This window comes from Gracilinanus agilis, chromosome 4 (genome assembly GCF_016433145.1).
Source record: "Gracilinanus agilis isolate LMUSP501 chromosome 4, AgileGrace, whole genome shotgun sequence".
Classification (NCBI taxonomy): Eukaryota; Metazoa; Chordata; class Mammalia; order Didelphimorphia; family Didelphidae; genus Gracilinanus; species Gracilinanus agilis.
The window spans coordinates 389417556-389438390 of NC_058133.1; the positions used below are offsets into that span (position 1 = coordinate 389417556).

Here is a 20835-nt window from a genome sequence, read left to right on the forward strand (position 1 = left end):
TTGATAAAGACAGTTCTGGATGAGGAAATTCCTACCAATTCAAAACAGCAACTCTTCTACTACTTAGAGCCTTGCAAAGTTGCTTGGGAAAAGTGAGAGATTAAATAATTTGCCCAGTGAGACACAGCTTTTATGAGGAATAGGTACAACTTGTGCCCAGGTCTTCCTTACTCTAAAACCCAGCTTTCTTTCAACTTTGTACATTGATTCTTCAAAGTCAAATGAGCCAAGCATGTTGGAGACATCATTCCTTAGAGATGCAGAGAATGTTTAAACTTGATGACAAATTGTAGGATCTTTAACTACTCATCTTACCTCTCCACCAATAGCCCAAGCAAAGATCACAGTTTCACAAGTCAGGAAAGCATCTGGCATGTTGGGGTGATAACATTCATGACCATAATCCAAAACGCTATCATTAAAGTTATTACTGCAGTGGTAGAGAAGAATGTGGTGTATTAGGCTCTCATGCCCTTCCTGTATTACTGGTTCAACCTATAGAGAAGGGAAATGTGGTCATGATAAAATAGAATAATTTTAACAAAACACAAACAAGTGATACAGATATTCAAAGCATACAGATACTGTGACAAATATGTTTTTCAGTGATATTGGAACATTGGATTTAGAGTTGGAAGACCTGGAATCATATCCTGTATATTTCCATTGTATGACAATGGGAAAATTACTTCCCTGAGTTTCATTGTTTTCATTTGTAAAATAAAGATAATGACATAACACCTTCCTCTACATGTTTGTTGGAAGAAGTGTGCCTTTTAAAATTTAAAATGCTATAGAAGTATGAATTACTAGTTGCTTCACAAGGAATTTGGTATAGGGTAAGAAGATGATAATAACAAAATGATGATAACTGTTCCCACAAGATTATAGATTATAAAAATCTTTTCTGCTTTTCTTTTCTGTTTTTTCCTCAAGTGCTAACAGTACATATGTCAACTAAGGAAAAACAATGTTCTTTTCTTGCTTAAGTCATATTTCTAGGATTAGTAGCAATTACTATAATCAAGGAAAGAGAGAACCAAGTCTAAAAATGGGTTAAATGCCAATTAATGTATCCACTATGAGCTATTATTTTCAGGTGATGGAGGATTGATTTGAACTCCAGAGAATTAAATATATAGCTATTACATCAAAATCAGCAGAACATGTTATTATTCCACAGGCTCTGCCTCTCATGTACTCTGTACCCTGGCCCCAGGGCATGATAGGGTCTGACTCGTGAATCATATTCAGATATCATGGGGAAACACACACAATACTTACTTTTCCACAGTTTTGCAATGAGGAAAATAACATAAGAAGCTCAAAGGGGATGGGGAAGAATGCCTTAGACCACCGTAATTAACCCAGTGGAAATCTATATTCGAATTTGGTACTTTTGCTACCAAAACCAGATAAATATTTAGCAAGTGTATTTTTACAGATTAAAGACATTTAACAGTGAATCAATGGAGCTTCCTAGTTTCCCAAGGATTCTATTTTGCATAGGACTTAATGAGGACAAAAAAGAGGATGAAGGACAAAATGAGTAGTGGCTATATCTTTTGCTTAAGCTATGATACTGAGTTTTACTATAAGTTGTTTATTCAATTGTTTTGCTCACCAGATTTCATTGTAACTTGCCAACAAATAAACATTTTGACAGCAAACATATAATAACATTTTCCCAAAAGCTTTTTTATATGTTCACCCTTATGCTACCCTTTATGTTTGGAAACCTCTGGCCAAAGGCCAGTTTTTATCATGACTCATAAAAGGGAACATGGTGAAGAAGATAAAATTATTCATGAAGTTAAGAAGACCTGGGTTTGACTCTTGCCCGTGATACAAACTATGTCTTTGACCATAGCAAGTCACTTAAGCTTTCAATACTCTTATTGCTCAGTAGTTTTCAGTCATGTTTAATTCTTCATGATCCCATTTGGGTTTTTCTTGGCAAACATACTAGAATAGTTGGCCATTTCCTTCTCCAGCTCATTTTATAGATGAGGAAACTGCGGCAAACAAGGTTAATTGACTTGCTCAAGGTCCCACAACTAATAAGTGTCAGAGGCAAGATTTCAACTCAGGAACATGAATATTGACTCTAGGCCCAAAGTTCTATCCACTCCATTATCTAACTGCCTCTTCAGTACCCTGGCCAGTTCTAACAGCCTAGACCTAGATAGTTATAGATGAAATCTTAATATGTATGGGTAAAAAGAGTTACAACAGCATAAGTCCCCTATGCAAAAATCACAAGTCTGGAACAAATTTGGGATAGAAGAAGGAAGAATCATAGTTCCTAAGTGTTCATAATCCATAGATTAGAAACCAAGGAAGAATAATGATACAATTTATAAATAAGTACATGGGAACTTAATACTAATTAAAAGGAAGACAGGTAAGAAGTTTTAGAGGAGACCAAAATGTAGGGGGTAAAAAAGGCATTGGTAAGAAAGAAATAGGATTCTATACAGGGCAAGGAGTCATAACTTTTTTTGTAAGAACTGTATAAAAAGACAGTTACAATAAGATGGCTTCAGTACTCAGTAGTTAGAATCCTGGAGTATATGAAGACATTAATTAGGGATATAAATTGATAATAACTAATAATATTCAATGTGTTTATAGCAATTTAATATTTATTTTACATTTATTTTCTCATTTGAGTATCGTCATCATCTCCACCATCTTGTGTGTGCCACTAGAGTCATCCCAAACATGCTTTTTCTGACTATTCAAAGGATCAGTTCACATTTCAATATTTCTATTTAATTACAAAAAGAAATCATTGAAACCACTTGTGAAATAGCCAGAGATGGAGGAGTAACTAGAGAGCAGCACAGTTTCAAAAATCCTCGCCAACCAAGAGTAAAATATCACCACAAAATGAATCCAGGAGCGAAGGAATCAATGAAGAAACAGAGTGAAACAACCTTCAAAGGAAGAGAAACCCAAGAAGTAGGCAGAGACCATCTGGTTAACTGGGTGAGATGGGAGCAGAGCTAGCAGAAGGCATAACAGTGAGTTAAGAATAAGCCAAGAGCAAGCTACACACCCCACCAACATACATCTGCCCTCACACGTTCTCAGCTTAAGCCCTGTCTATCAGACAGACCCTGAGATTCTGCCAGGGCAAGTAGTGGTCCAAGCCAACTCACACCCCTTGAAATTTTGAACCTGTGGAGAAGTCCAGAGTCCCATTCCAGGGCAATCTGGGCTGAAGGGGGCCAATCTATGTGGGCCCAGAACAAATCCAGGAATCCCAGTCTGAGTTTGGGATAAGGACATCATCCATGGCTTGGGGTAAGGACACCGTTCTCAGGGGAAGCTTCCCCAGGACCTCTTTGCCAAAATCTAAGGGCAGAGCTCTAGGACAGGGCAATCAAGAGCATTCCTGATTGAATCAAGAACCTCTTGAGATTAAAAAAAAATTGAATCTAAGCCTGGCCTAGAATTTGATCAGCACCTGACCTGATCAAATGCAGGGTGAGATCAAATGTTTACACCCAAGTCTGAGGAAAGTCTTTTAAGCTATCAGCATCTAAAGGGTCAATTGAATCAGCACTTGGAGGGAACTTGCAGAGCTCTCAGCCCTCAGACCATATAGTAAACTAGTAACAACTCAGAAAACAAGCCAAAAATAACATCAAGGAAGTACTGAAGTTTAAAAGGGTATCCCAACTTTCCAGAAAACAAAGCCAGCCTGCAATTAAATACAAAAAATGAGCAAACAATTATAAAAACATCTAACTCTAAAGACTTATTATGGAAACAAAGAGCAAGGTGCAGATACAGAAGGAGACAGTGAAAGCAAAGGAAACACATGCAAAATCCAAAAGAAAAATATGAAATAAACACAGAATCTGGAAGAGTTCAAAAAAAGAGTTCAAAAACCAATTAAGAGAGGTAGAGGAAAAGTGGGGAAGAGAAATGAAAGTGATGCAAGAAGAAAGGAAAGTGATTTAAGAAGAAAGGAAATTAATGCAAGAATAAATGAAAGTGATGCAAGAAGAAATGAACCAATTGAAAAAGGAAAATCAAAAGCTTAAGAGGAAAACCAGCTCTTAAAAATCATAATTGACCATGTAGACACTAATGATTTCATGAGAAATCAAGAAATGATAAGACAGAATCAAAGGAATGAAAAAACAGAGGAAAACATGAAAAATCTTATTGAAAGAACTGACCTAGAAAATAGATCTAGGAGAGACAATCTGAAAATTATTGGACTATCTGAAAGCCATGATGATGAAAAAAACCTTGAATATCATATTATAAGAAATTATCAAAGATAACTGCCCAGAGATCCTTAAACAAGAAAATAAAATTGAAATCAAAAGAATTCACAGATGGCCTCCAGAAAGAAATTCTCAACTGACAACAGGAATATAATAGCTAAATTCAAGAGCCATCAAGTCAAGGAAAAAAAATACTTCAAACAGCCAGAAAGAAACCATTCAAATGCCAAGGAGCTACAAATCAGGATCACATGGAATATGATACTCAGGAAGGCAAAAGATTTGGGTTTACAATCCAGAATTAACTACCCAACAAAACTTAGAATATTCTTTCAAGGGAAAAAATTGCCATTCAATAAGATAGAACATTTCTAAGCATTCATGAGGAATAAGCCATACCTAAATAAAAAATTTGAAGGCCAAATACAAGACACAAGAGAAGCCCAGAAAGGTAAATAAGAAAGAGAAAATTTAAGGGACTCATTAAGGAAAAAATGTTTATGTGTCTACATGGAAAGAGGATCTTTGTAATTTTCAAAAATTACTCTTAGTAGTAGACAAGATAGAAGGAATTTACTCAGTTAGAGGATGGAGAAGTAAGCTAATTATGATAATATGATATATGTGATGATATACGATGATATGATGTATATGTAAATGTGATGATATGGAACAATATGTATGATATGATATGCATGCATATGAATGACATGTAAAAAAATGAACCAAGGGCTGAAATAGAGGGTTTCACTGAGAGAAAAGGGAAGGGAGAGATAGAATGAGGTAAATTACATAACATAAAGAGGCAAGAAAAATCAATACCGAAAGGGGAGGATAAAGGTGGTGACAGGCAATGCTTAAACTGTAACTGGCTCAGAGAGGGGGAAAAAGAGTATATTCAGTGGGGTCTAGAATTCTATCTCCCTACAGAGAAGAAGGGGAACAAGACAAGAGAAGGGGGGATAATTGAAGGGAGGGGGAACTGGAGGGGTGACAAAAAGCAAAATACTGGTGAGAAGGAACAGAATGAAAGGGAATAGAGCAGGATCTAAAGAGGATAACAATATAGAGGGCAATACACAATTAATAATCATAACACTAAATGTGAATGAGATGAACTCACCCATTAAACAAAAATGGATAGCAGAATGGATTAAAAACCAGAATCCTACTACATGTTGTTTACAAGAAACAAATTTAAGGCACAGTGACACACATGGATTCAAGGTAAAAGACTGGAGCAGAATTTATTATGCATCATCTAAAGTAAAAAAAAGTAGGTGTAGCAATCATGATACCAAACAAAGCCAAAGTAGAAATTGATCCAATAAAAGAGATTTTTTTTTTTATCCTGGGACTCCATTCTAGGAGCATAGGGCCACAACCAGTAGGCAATGGGACACACAGTCGCTCAGGGTCACCCAGCTGGGAAGTGTCTGAGCCCGGACTTGAACCTAGGACCTTTCGTCTCTAGGCCTGGCTCTCAATCCACTGAGCTAGCCCAGCTGCCCCTACTTTAGGTTGCAGTTTCTATAGCAGATGTAGTTTTTACAGGGTGGGGTTGCTAGCCCCACGCCCTACCCTCCTCCTTTTTTCATCAGGGCTAGGGACCGTCCTTGGCCCAGGAGTGGAAAGGGTGGGCAGTAGGGGTGACTTGCCCAAGGTCACACAGCTGGAAGTGTCCGAGGCCGGACTTGAACCTAGGACCTCCAGTCTCTAGGCCTGGCTCTCAATCCACTGAGCCACTCAGCTGCCCCAATAAAAGAGATAAGGAAGGAAATTACATTTTGGTAAAAGATACTATAAACAATGAAGTAATATGAATACTAAACTTTTATGCACCAAATGGTACGGCATTTTAGATTTTTAAAGGAAAAATTGAAGAAACTCAAGGAGGAAAGAGATAGTAAGACCATACTAGTGGAGGATCTCAACCTTCCCCTTTCAGAATTAGATAAACTGAACCAAAAAATAAATAAAAAAGAAGTAAGAGAATTAAATGAAATGCTAGAAAAAATAGAGTTAATAGATATCTGGAGAAAACTGAACAAGGATAAAAAGGAATATACCTTATTCTCAGCAGTACATGGCACATATACAAAGATCAACCATGTACTAGGGCATAGAAATATTGCAAACACATAGAAAAGCAGAAATAATGAATGCAACTTTTTCAGATCATAATGCAGCAAAAATTATAATTAACAAGGGTCCATGGAAAGGCAAATTTAAAGTTAATTGGAAACAAAATAATCTAATTCTTCAAAAGAGGTGGGCCAAAAGAAGAAATTACAGGAACAATTACAGGTTTCATTAAAGAGAATGATAATGAGGAGACATCATATCAAAACTTATGGGATACAGTCAAAGCTCTATTCAGTACTAAATACTAAGTACACAGAGGAAAATTTATATCGCTGAGTGCCCATACCAACAAAATATTGAGGGCAGAGATCAATGAATTGGGCTTGCAACTTAAAAAATTAGAAAAAGAACAAATTAAAAATCCCCAGATAAAAACTGAATTGGAAATCCTAAAAATTAAAGGAGAAATTAATAAAAATTGAAAGTAAAAGAATTATTGAACTAATAAATAAGACTAGGAGCTGGTACTTTGAAAAAAACAAATAAAATAGACAAAGTTCTAGTTAATCTAATAAAAAAAGAAAGAAGAGAATCAAATTAACACTATCAAAGATGAAAAGGATGATCTCACCTCTAATGAAAAAGAAATAAAGGTAATTATTAAGAATTACGTTGCTCAGGGTCATGAATAGGCAATTTCCAGATAAAGAAATCAAATCTATCAATAAGCACATGAGAAAATGTTCTAAATCTCTAATAATTAGAAAAATTCAAATCAAAACAACTCTTAGGTACCACCTCACACCTAGCAGATTGGCTAAAATGATAGCAGGGGAGAGTAATGAATGTTGCAGGGGATGTGGCAAAATTGGGACATTAATGCATTGCTGCTGGAGTTGTGAACTGATCCAACCATTCTGGATGGCAATTTGGAACTATGCCCAAAGAGCTCTAAAAGACTGCCTGCCCTTTGATTCAGCTATAGCATTGCTGGGTTTGTATCCCAAAGAGATCATAGATAAAAAGACTTGTACAAAAATATTTATAGCTGTGCTTTTTGTGGTGGCAAAAAACTGGAAAGCAAGGGTATGCCCTTCAATTGGGGAATGGCTGAACAAATTGTGGTATATGTTGATGATGGAATACTATTGTGCTCAAAGGAATAATAAACTGGAGGGATTCCATGTGAACTGGAAAGACGTCCAGGAATTGATGCAAAGTGAAAGGAGCAGAGCCAGAACACTGTACACAAAGACTGATACACTGTGGTAAAATCAAATGTAATGGACTCCTGTACTGGCAGCAATGCAATGACCCAGGACAATTCTGAGGGACTTGTGGTAAAAAACACCACCCACATTCAGAGGAAGAACTGCAGGAGTGGAAACACAGAAGAAAAACAACTGCTTGAACACATGGGTTGATGCAGACATGGTTGGGGATGTAGATCCGAAATGACCACAACAGTGCAACTATCAAAAATATGTAAATAAGTCTTGATTGATCACACATGTTAAAACCAGTGGAAATGTGCGTTGGATATGGGGGAGGTGGTGAAGGGGAAAGTATATTAAACCATCCTTGTACCTTATATTCCTAGTATAAATCCCACCTGATCATAGTAAATAATCCTGTGATAACTTCCTGGAGTCTTTTTGCCAGTATTCTATTTAAGATTTTTGCATCCTTAATCAATTAAGGAGATTGGTCTGTAGTTTTCTTTCTCTTTTTTTTGTCTGCCTGGCTTTGGAATCAGTACCATATTTGTGTCATAAAAGGAGTTTGGGTAAACTCCTTCATTGCTTATTTTATCAAATAATTTGTATAGAATTGGGATTAATTGTTCTCTAAATGTTTGATAGAATTCACTTGTGAATCCATCTGGCCCTGGGATTTTTTTTCTTAGAAAGTTCTTGATGGCTTGTTCAATTCTTTTTCTAAGATGGAATTATTTAAGTATTCTATTTCCCCTTTTATTAATCTAGGCAATTTATATTTTTGTAAATATTCATCCATTTCACCTAGATTGTCATATTTATTAACATATAATTGAGCAAAGTAATTCTTTTTGTAAAAATCTTAAATATTTTACTTTTTTAGAAAAATTTTCCACGGTTACATGATTCTTGTTTTTACTTTCCCCTTCACCACCTCCCCCATATCCAACGCACATTTCCACTTGATTGGTTTAATATTAGGAATACCATCCATATAAATGATCATATCAACAACCAAACAAACAGAAATCATATGATTATCTCAATAGATACAGAAAAAGCCTTTGACGAAATAAAACATCCATTCCTATTGAAAACACTAGAAAGTATAGGAATAGAAGGGCCATTCTTCAAAATAATAAATGGTATATATTTAAAACCATCAGTAAATATCATCTGCAATGGGGCCAAGTTAGAAGCCTTCCCAATAAAATCAGGAGTGAAGCAAGGATGCCCATTATCACCTGTATTATTTAATATTGTTCTGGAAATACAAGCAATAGCAATTAGAGAAAAAAAGTAATAGAAGGGATTAAAATAGTCAACAAGGAAACTAAATTGTCACTCTTTACAGATAATATGATGGTGTATTTAAAGAACCCCAGAAAATCAATTAAAAGAAAAGTAAAAATAATTAACAACTTCAGCAAATAAAGATACAAGACAAACCCACATAAATCATCAGCATTTCTATACATTTCCAACATAACAGCAACATGAGATAGAAAGAGAAACTCTATTTAAAATTACTCTAGACAATATAAAATATTTAGGAAAATATCTGCCAAGGTAAACACAGGAATTATATGAACACAACTACAAAACACTTTTCACACCATTAACGTTAGATCTAAACAATTGGAAAAACATTAATAGCTTAGGATGAGCTAATATCATAAAAATGACAATCCTACTCAAATTAATCTACTTATTCAGTGCCATACCTATCAAACTACCAAAATACTTTTTTATAGAATTAGAACTTCTACACCAATATGAAAGGACTTGAATCTAGTGTGAGACTCGAGGTTGTGGCGCTTAACATATGTTAAGATGCAGGACTCTTTATATCACACTTCTTGTGAAATACTCTCAGTCAAGTTCAGAAGTTTGGCTATCATCCTGGCTCTCCCTATCCCTAAGAATGAGACTTCTCTTTCACACAAAAATCTAGTCCTTTTTTCTCTCTTAACAGTATGGCAACTTCCTATAGTTGTGGCTGCCAATGGGTAAGTGTAATATTACTGCATTTTGTTCTACAGAAATTTATGGGACAGAAATTACTTAAATATGATGGTAACTTCCTGTGAGCTGGTTTTTCCCCAATGAACGTGGCCTTGGAGGAGCTCTGGCTTGAGACCTCAGGCTACTTCCTTTTGGATTGCCATGTGGGTGAGTGAAAAGGCTGACTCCCTTTCCTTGGATGTTCTGGAGGCACTAGCCTCTGGAGAGGCCCCTTGTCTTGGAGGAGGCCTCATGGCTAGAAGTCTTGTTTAATTAGCCTCTGTGCCCCACTTTGCTGGAGCCTCTGAAACCCTGCCTGGTTCAGACCTTCCGACCAGGCTGGAGTAATTATCTCTCTCTCTCTCTCATTTTCCTTGCTTTCACTCTTCCTTTTTTGCAAATAAACCACCATAAAAGTCATTCTGACTTGAGTCTTTCATTTGGAATTGAATAATCAACTCCCGTCAACCCTACTCTTAAATAATTTAGTCCAACCATAATTTTATCCTTACAACATAGATTAGTATACCTGTCAGATCTCTGGGAAAGGAAGGAATTTATGACCAAGGAAGAGATAGTTAATAATGGAAAATGTAAAATGAATGACTTTAATTATATCAATTTAAAAAGTTTTTGTACAAACAATTTTGTACAAAACCAATGCAAGCAAAATTAGAAGGAAAGCAACTGGGAGAACATTTCTATAACAAAACTCTTTGACAAAGGTTTAATTTCCCAAATATATAACGAACAAAGTCAAATTTGCAAAAAAAAAAAAAAAATCAGGCCATTACCCAATCCACAAATGGTTCAGAGACATGAATAGGCAGTTTTTATACAATGAAATCAAAGCTATCAAAAAGCACACAAAAAAGTGTTCTAAATCCTTCCTGATTAGAGAGATGCAAATTCACACAACTCTGAGGTACCACCTTACACCTAGCAGACTGACCAATATGGCAGCAAAGGAAAGTTATAATCATTGGAAGGGATGTGGCAAAATTGGGACACTAATACACCGGTGGTGGAGTTGTGAATTGGTCCAACCATTCGGAAGGGCAATTTGGAATTATGCCCAATGGGCTTTAAAAGAATGCCTACCCTTTGACCCAACCATACCACTGCTGAGTTCATACCCCAAAGAGATAATAAAGAAAAATCTTGTATAAAAATATTTATAGCAGCACTCTTTGCGGTAGTAAAAAATGGAAAATGAGGGGCTGTCCATTGATTGGGGAATGGCTGGACAAATTGTGGTATCTGTTGGTGATGGAATACTATTGTGCTAAAAGGAATAATGAACTGGAGGAATTCCATTTGAATTGGAATGACCTATGAAGATGGGATTAACTCTCCCCTGCCCATTTTTAGATTTAATCAACAGAAGTATATATATTCCCAACTTATCTTTAAGTATGGGGAGGTATGTGACTCATGTGTGCAAAAGTGGGTGAGGAATCAGAATCAACTGACTGCCTATTGGACAGTCCTAAGCAAAGCTATAGCTGTAATTGGTTCACGTAAAGTGGAAGGAAGGCACAGGAAGTGACGAAAGGAAGGCCTTTAAAAGTGGCAAGAACTTCCTGTGACCACCTCTTTCACCTTGGAACTTGACCTTGAAGGAGCTCCAGCTTGAGACCTTGGAGTACTCTTTGATTTTCCTTTAGGACAAAACATGGGTGAGTGAAAAAGGCTGACTCCCTTTCCTGACTTTTCTGGAGGTATTATCCTTCAGAGGCCCCTCCTCTTGGAGGAGGCCTTGTGGCTAAAACCCTTGTTTAATTTATCTCTGGACCCTCTTTGCTGGGGCCTCCAAAGCCCTGCCTGGTTCAGACCAGGTTGGAGTAATTATCTATTTTCTCTCATTTCTCTACTTTCGCTCTTTCCCTCTATTTCATAAACAAAATACTATAAAGTCATTCTGACTTGAGTAATAATTTCAATGACCAAATTTTTATATATTTAGTCCCCCTTTAATTTTTATCCCTTACAGACCTCCAGGAATTTATAAAGAGTGAAAGGAGCAGAATCATGAGAACATTATACACAGAAACTGAAATATTGTGGCACAATCTAATGTAATAGACTTTTCTACTAGTAACAATGTGAAAGAAATGGGAGATTTTACCCACTAAATAAAGGCCCATTAGTGTAGATTTAGCTTTGGATCAGTGATGACCAAAACAGTGGTTCTGGCCTAGTTTGTAGGCCCAGGGGTCAGCCACACCAGTCCTCTGTAAGTTTAACACAAAATCTGACTGCAGTTTAATATTATTCAAATAAACAATGTTTACTTTATAAATAGCAGGATGGGTAGAAGACCAGGGTAAAAGGAGTTTCCTAAGCTACCAGGTTCCAGCTTCTCCCACTCAGATACTGGTCCTCAAGGACCTACTTAGTCCCAACACCATTGGACTACTCTATTTACTCTCTCTATCTGCCTGAACCCTTCTAGATAACTAACATCTTACTAGCTGATCCCCAAATTGAAAAAAAAGTTTGGATTATAAGGGTTTAGGTAGAAACCAACAGGCTTAAGCCCAGAGTGGTCTGGCTTGGAGTATGGCAGACAGATTCTGTCCAGGCAACTTCTCTCACTCACATAAAATCTCCAGGCTTGGGGTCTCAGCAGTAAAATGAGATCAGAATGAGGGTAGGGATCAGGTAAAGGGCCTCTAGATTCCTGGATCTTCTCAGGTATATCTGGAGCTCAACCAAAATCCCCTATAATTGAACCAAATGGCCACCGAAAGTTCCTTTTTCCCCCCACTCACAGTGTCCCAACACAAATAATCAAAATGCCCCCTGGGACTCTCTGTCCTCCTCCTTATCCTTCCCTCTCATTCTGGAATGAGACCCCAAAATGGTTCAAGGCATGTGGTTTACTGCCTTTACAAACAGTCTCTTCCACAAGGTTCTTGCATGCTTTTTCACCAAAGTCTTTTGCAAATTTGCCTTTGTCTATCTTTATTTTAACAAATGCAATGACTCAGGACAATCCAGAGGAACTTGTGAGAAAAAACACTATCTACATCCAGAAAAAGAACTATGGAAATGGAAATACATTAGAAAAATATATGATTGATCATGTAATGTGATAGAGATATGATTGGGGTTCTGATGTTAAAGGATTGCACTACTACAGATATGAATAACATGGAAATAGGTTTTGAACAATGATACATGTATAACCCAGTGGAACTGCTTTTCAGATTCAGGAGGGGGGGAAGAAAGAGCGGTATGGGGGATTATGAATCATGTAACCATAAAATAGATTCTAATATTCTAATATTATAGAAATTCTAATATTCTAATATTATAGAAATTCTAATCTTCTAAAAATAGATTCTATTATTCTTCTAGAAATAGATTCTATTACATCCATAAAATATATTTTAATATTCTAATATTATAGAAATTCTAATCTTCTATTCTAAATTTTTTTAAAATTAAAAAAAGAAATAGCTCAAAGATCATTAACTAGAGAATCATAATAATAAACTATCAACTTGTTCCAAGGCCATTTTTTCTTAATTCCATTAAATAAGATGAGAAGAAAGATATCATAATTCCAGACAGGTTATATAGCATTAACTCATTTGCTCCTCGCAAGAACTTTTGAAAGTAGGCCTTATGAATATTGTCAGCTTTTTAATGATGAGGATATTGAAGCTTTGAAAAGTTGTGACTTTCCTACAATCACAAAGTAGAGGCAAACTTTGATCCCAAGTCTTCTTTGTTAAAACTGACTAAAAACTGACTAAAAACCGACTAAAACTGACTGCTGGCTAAAACATTACTACAAAAGTTGGTTAAATGGGATGAATTTTTCAAAATCCTTTAAAAGAATGTCTGGGAAGAAAGACCCCTACCCCTTATATTTGATTGGATTTAAGGGATAGTGATAAGTTTAAACTTAATCAGTATTGTAATTCTAAAGTCTAGTGATAAATTTAATCTTAATCAATATTGTTATTCTAAAGTGATTAGCATAATTCCATTATAATCTTAATTACAATTAGTAGAATTCATGATTTTTATAAGGATCTTTAACTGAAGCATAAAACTGCTTCTAAGGGAGTTTCCAACCCCTCCCTAAGTCATATTTCCCTTCTATCATAAGATGTTGACCATATGAGTTTGAGGTCCTGTAATGCTGCATCATGTCCTGATATGGTGCAAGAATGCTCACCCTTTCCTATTTGGAAATAACCATCTGCCCAACAGATCAGATGAGCCCTGAAATAATGGTCATCATATTTCTTAATAAGGGTATTGTCTTGTGATGTGACCTTGAGACTAATATGGGTTTTCCTTTAATAAACTAGCCAATCAGCTTTGTAGTTGGGTAACAGTTTCCAAAAGAGTCAACCTGATGCTGCGTCTTATGATAAAATCATCATCCTTGTTTGGAAATATTCACTTTGTCATTGTCTTGGTATAAAACCCAGGTCTCTGCTGCCCAGCCTTTGTCGTCTGCTGGTTTCTAACTCTGTAATTGGCATGCAGCATCAGGGTTTATATGGAGGACTTGGCCCTCTTCCAATAAACTCTAAAATTCTACCTTGACTTGGAGAAATTTGGCTTTTGACTTTATTTATCTAAATTGTTTAAATTGAGGTGGTGGGTAAATTTCCGCGACAAGAAAATGAAAAGAAAAAAGTATGCAACTGAAAGTTAATTGGTATTCTGATAGTGGAAAGGAATATCCCATTTTACTTTGACATATCTACATGATGGGGAAAGGAGGAAAGGGAAGAGAGGAAAGGAGGGAGAAAAAAGGAGAAAGGGAAGAAGGAAGGAAAGAAGGGAAAGAAGAAGATAAGGGAAGAAAAGGGGAAGGGAAAGAACAGAGAGAGAGGAAAGGAAGAAAGAACTGTTAAGTTAGTCACTTAATGGGAGGAGGGAAAGACAAAATTTTAGGTCTTGGCTCCTACCCCAATCTTTATGTATGCCTTCAGGACGATTAGGGACTAAAGGAAGTCTTGTCTAACTGAGATGTTGGCTACCTATTAGTAACAGAAACAGAGAAAAACTTCAATCTGACAAACATAGCCTAGAGAAAAGACAAAACAGAAATTTTAAAAATAATTCTGATAGAGGATAATCTTCTAAAGAAGTGTGAGATCATTCTTTTTGGAAGGGTTTGCATACTTTTAAGTTTTTGTCACTCTACAGGACAAAGAGTCAGAACTTTATGATAAGAAATGTATAAGTTATTATGAGATGGTTTCAATGTAGAGTGAAAAAGAGGAATTAATGAATGTTAATTATGGATATTCAATAATAGTAACTAATAATGTTCAATATGTCTATGGCAATTTAATATTTGTTTTACACTTATTATCTCATTTGATCATCATTATCATCCCCACCATCTTGTCTGCCACTGGAATCTGCAGGAAGACAGGAAAGGCAAAGAAGAAATTAGTGCTAGAGATCATCAGTATATTTCCAACAAGGTTTCAGTATAGTATAGTAAAATAAAATACATTGTTGGATAGTACAACAAAAACATCCCAGTGAGCTCAAGGTTAAAAAAATATTGAGAAGCAAGAATCTGAGGCTGCAAAGTGATGAGAAAGGAACGAGAAGAAAGAAGGTATATAGTTAACCAACAAAGATAAGTTATTCTCTTCATCCATCCTTTTTTTCAGGTGAAAATCTTTTGCCCACATCTTTCCCATATGTCTTCTTTCACTTCCTATCCTTCCCGTAAGGCAGCTGATAAGATCACTCTTGCAGAACTTAATTTTTTTTTTTACTTCTTCAATGTTCTTTAATATCAACTAATCAACCAATGGCATTTATTAAGTAATCTCTATTCACCACATCAGATAGTAGGTCTTACAAAGATGAAAATGAAACAGTTCTTGCCCTCATGGAGTTATGGGAAAAGATAATATGTGCATAAGTAGGCACATACAAAATAAATACAGGTAATTTCAGGCAGGAAGGGCACTAGCTGCTGGAAAGACTTGAGAAAGTTTCATGTAGAAAATTGTGTTTGACCTGAACTTTGAAAGAAACAAGGGCTTCCAAGAGGGAGAAGCGATGAGAGTATCTTCCAGGCACAGAACAGACAGTTCAAAGGTACGGAGATAAGAGATGTTATGGAGTAGGCATCCTCGCTGTCTTATCCACTTCTCAGGATACTTACTCAATTCTAAATACTAATGTGATAACTGGATAACCAACAGAAGACCACAAGAGAAGGGGCAGGTGATAGAGAGTTAAAAAAAAAAAAGGAAACAAGAAATATAATACACATCAAATCCTGGGAAGAGGTTGGTAGTCAGTTGTATCATATATCATGAAATCAAGGGACATTGATAACTTTTCATCTAGCACAACCTGATCCTTTCTTGGAAGAGACCACATAAGTAAAAAGATTTGTCCAATGATATGCACACTTTTTGATTCCTTTTTCTCTATCCCCAGGCCTGACACATAGTAGGAGCTTAATAAATATTTACTGACCAACCAGTTCAATGCTTTTCCAGATATAAATGCCAACCATCCAATATGCTATTGCATAAGGGAAAAAAAAAAACTGGGTCTCCCACTCTCCAAAGCAACATGGCTAGAATAATTGACTACCTAATTTCATTATAGACTATGATACCCTCACAACATTCACAAAACAGCCATTCAATCATTTAATGAGCTTAATATTGTTCATAAAATCTAACATAATGGCATTTAACCTGAAACAATGCTATGTTGTCTCTTCAACTTGAACCACACAGAATGATCTAAGGTATTCAGAACCAAATCTCTAAACTCTGGGAGAAACTTGAGACATCAAAGAGCAGGAGAATTCCTCCAAACTTAGAACCAATAAATATTTTCAGAATGCATACTGTAGAAAGGGTTATGGGAAATGTTTCTTCTGTCTCCGCTACTGAATGAAGGGCACCCTTGTCAAAACATGGAAAGTGCCTGCCTGCTGTTCAGTGCCTGGGCACCTGCTGTGTGCATGGTCATTACTTCAAAAAGAACTTCTCTTGAAAACCATGGGACATCACCAAAGTTAGGAATCCATGTCCTTGTGTGTATTTCAAGTCATCAGTTATTTAAACAATAACACTTACTGAAACAAGCATGTTTTGTTCAATTCCTCCCCCATACTTTCATAAACAAACAGTTTTGAAATGTGCATATTTGCATCTATGTCATGAGCTTTTCTGAAATGATTTTTATATGAAATCAGAGAGATTTATGCTTGAAGATGCTGTGACTTTCTTGCATAACAAAGAACTTCTTAAACTTAATTGAGTTTAAAAGTTGCTTCCTTAAAAACAACGATTATGTGCATTTTATTGAGTTTCCAAATTTTGGATGAAAGAAAAAGTATCCTCCCTGATTTGCCCTTAGATAACAACAACAGGGGAAGTAGGAAGGCAATTACAATTCTTCTGTTCAACTTCCTTTCCAATTATTTCTCCTAGTCCAGCCTATGTAAGATGTAACCCTTGCTTGTTGAAACTTGAGTGGAACATAACTCTCCTAAAACAACTTCCAACTCAATAAATTAACATTTAAAGTGAAAGTTGGGTGGTGGTGGGTGGAATCTGCAATTAGGAATAATTTCCCTCTTTTCTTCTTACTCCCTTCCTTTTCTTATTAGCACCCCTTTTCTCAAATTCAACTATCTATTCAATCAGCTACCAAACCTAACCCTTCTTTTCCTCACAGCTAGTTTCACCTTCTACTCCTTCCCCTCCCAAAGCTAGGACCTTTCCTCTCATCTAGCTCAAGCCTTGCTTTCCTCTCATCTAGTTATTTCAAGAGCCTCCTAATAGGTCTCCTTGCCTCCAGTATCTCTATTGCAATGTATCCTATACTATTCTACCAAATTAATTTTTCTTAAATGCAGATCAGACCATGCAGCTCTCTGACTCAGTCAATTCCTGTGACTTTCTCTTGACTCTAGGAAAAAATATACATTTTTCTGTTTCCTTTTAAAGCCTCACATGAATTGACTCCAATTTATAGTCTCATTTCTTCCCTAAACACATCCTTCAATTCAGTCAAACTGAATTGAAATCTTTGTCATCAAACACAACATTTTCTTCTTCTCTGTGACTTTCCATTGGCAGTCTCACATTCTTGGAATGTACTCCCTTCTCACCTTCATTTCACTAATTTCCTTTCTTCCTTGAAAATGCAGTTCAAGGGGGCAGCTGGGTAGCTCAATGGATTGAGAGCCAGACCTAGTGATGGGAGGTCCTGGGTTCAAATCTGGCCTCAGACACTTCCTAGCTGTGTGACCCTGGGCAAGTCACTTAACCCCCATTGCCTAGCCCTTACCACTCTTCTGCCTTGGAGCCAATATATAGCATTGACTCCAAGATGGAAGATAAGGGTTTAAAAAAAAAGAAAGAAAGAAAAGAAAATGAAGTTCAAACACCATTTCATAACTCTTTTCCTGATTCCTCCAGCTGCCACTACCCTTCCTCCCAAACCACCTTGTATTTAACTACTTTGTATTTATTGGTGTTTAATCACTTTATGATGTATGTTGTATATACTTATTTATTTACTTGTGTCCCCTACCTCCAGACCACCCAATTTCTATTGAATGTAAACTTCTTTGAGGAATTGCATTACAATATTTCATTTTTGTACTTATATTCCCCATGTCAAGGACAGACCCTAGTAGAATAGTAATCACTTAATAAATAATTGTTAGGGCAGCTAAGTGGTTCAGTGGATAGAAAGCCAAGCCTGGAGATGAAGGTCCTGTTTGCCAATCTGGCCTCAAATATTTCCTAGCTATGTGACCCAGAGCAAGTCATTTAACCTCAATTGCTGGGCTTTAACACTTTTTCTGCCTTAGCAACAAATAGTCAATATCAATTCTAAGACCAGAGATATCTTTTTTAAAAATAAACAAATAATTGTTGCATTTTTTAGTTCATACTATTTTTTATTTCCTTTTCATTTCTCTCATTCCTCTGCCAAACTTCTCCATTTTCACTAATGTAATGACTTTCTTTCCAATCATTTAGGTTCCCAACTATGTAGTCATTGTTTTTTACTTTTTCCTTTCCATCAAAACAATTAGTTGTCAAGTCTCATCAATTTAACCATCACAGCACCTCTTTAGTCCATCTATTTATCTTCACTGACTTGGCCTTCATCAATAAGCATTTATTGAGCACCTATAATATGCCCCCATTTTGCTAAACTCAGAGGATACAAAAAGAGGCAAATGATATTCCCTGCCTTCAATGAGATTACAATCTAAGGGACCAGCACTAGGGCAATAGTTTTTTAATCAGCCTCCTTAATTTCTTCCTTTTCCATCTCCAAACTCCACACAACTGCAAAATTGAGATTCCTAAAACAGATCTTTCCATGTCAACCTTCTACTCAAAAATCTTCAATGGCTCTCTATTATAGTCTCTAAGTTAAAATATGAATATTTGGCTTGGGAAATGTAATATCTTAAAGATTATGGGTCCTTTATTTCAGGACTCACATCAGCTAAAGAGAAGACAGAGTGCAGCAAGCAGCTGTACAAACTGTACATGAGGCTAAGAAATAATTTGTTGAGATAGATTTCCGACACAATGAATCTGTGCCTATCCTCAACAGAATAATGTTTTCCTGACTTAGCTCTATATGGATCTCCTTGCCTTGGGACCTATTGTTCCTGGATTTAGACAATATCTCCTTGCCTATTTCTCTAAATCTGTTTCCTTTTGGATTTCTAACTTTGACTTTAGAAACAATTAAAGTTTATGCTCTTGAACTCTGAGCACAGAAATGTTGATCCACTCTCCCCTCACAGGATCAAGGAAATGACAAATTTTTCTCATAAGAAAAACAACCCCCTTCCACCAATTATTGGAATGAGTTACTTGCTGCCCTGCAGATTCTCCAGCTGGTGCCTGTGGAGCCTTACCCTAGAAATTAGTCTTTATAAAAAAAAAAAAACAGTTCTTAGCTGTGTTTATTGGTTTATAGGAATTTGTTTTCCCCCCCAAGGTTATCAATTTCTTCTCTGATTTTCTACTATTGTTTGTTGAAAATTGAATATGATCATTTAGTTTTGTTTTGTTTCCGGGTTAATTTATTTTCTAGGTAATCTTTAATTGTAGGTTTAATTCTTTTATCCTTTTTATTTTGTTAACAAATTTTCAGAGATATGAATTTTTCTTTAATAACTATTTTAGTAGCATATAAAAATTCTGATTTTTAAGCCTTTATTTTCCCTCTTAGAATTAATATGTATTGATTCTAAAGCAGAAGAGTGGTAGGAATAGGACAGTGGGGGTTAAGTTACTTGCCCAGGGTTGCATAACTATTAAGTGTCTGAGATCAAATTTGAACCTGGGACTTTCTGATTCTAGGCCTGGCTCCCTATCCACTGAAACAACTAGCTGCCCCCATATTTTCTTATTGCTGACACTACCATTAATAGAATTCTTTGTATCTATGACTTTTTTTAACCTATTCATAATTCAGGATATTTTACTTTACATTCATTAAAAACTGATCTTTTTTTAGTATTTCTTTCATTCATATTTTTTTTGCATTATAGTCTATAATTTTTCTTGGAGGTTTTATTTTTGCTTGTGATTTCTTTATGATATAGCACATGTTCAGTTTTCTAAGATTATAAGGAATGCCAAAAAACACATATTTAAAAATATTCTAATTAAGAAGTCACCATAGGTCTTTTAGATCTATTTCTTAATGATCTAATCATCATTGTTTTTATTTTTAATATTTTTATCGAATTTACACAATATCTTCCTAAATTTATCTTTTTAGAACTCACATGTTATGCATTTGCTTTGTATATGTGTGTGTGTATTTATGTATATAAGTGAGTGTATAGGTATATATTGTAATATATATATGTATATATATTGTTAGGGTGCTTTTAACATAACCTATATTCCTTTCAAAATTGTCATTTTGCAGAATTATTTGGAGAATGAGTTTTATATTTCCATCTCCAGAGAAAGAATTGATAAACAGAAATAAGTAAGACATTTTTATATTTATATATATCTTTTTTGTCAAATGATGCTTTCTCTATTGGGAAGAAAGAACTTAACTGGATATTTTGATGTAACAAATAAATTTTTATTGCTGTCTTATTTAACATTCTTGCTTTTTTGAAGTTACCTGAAACATAATAAATTTTATTTTCTTATAATGTGCCTATTTTCATGCATGCAAAAATTGTTGGGGGTTTTATTCATTCTTCTATATTGTTTTTCCCCATTGGGGAGTTGAATCCATTCACAGTTATAGTTATAATTGTT

The 20835-nt window shown here is 35.6% G+C and overlaps 1 protein-coding gene across 1 annotated transcript in view; it reads right to left on the bottom strand.

Moving 5' to 3' along the window:
* Positions 1-20835, bottom strand: part of MOXD1 (monooxygenase DBH like 1) — a 102739-nt gene that overhangs the window by 38810 nt on the left and 43094 nt on the right. The window contains exon 5 of the mRNA XM_044674739.1: positions 316-495. Coding sequence (XP_044530674.1) covers positions 316-495 — 180 coding nt within the window. The remainder of the gene's footprint in view (positions 1-315; positions 496-20835) is intronic.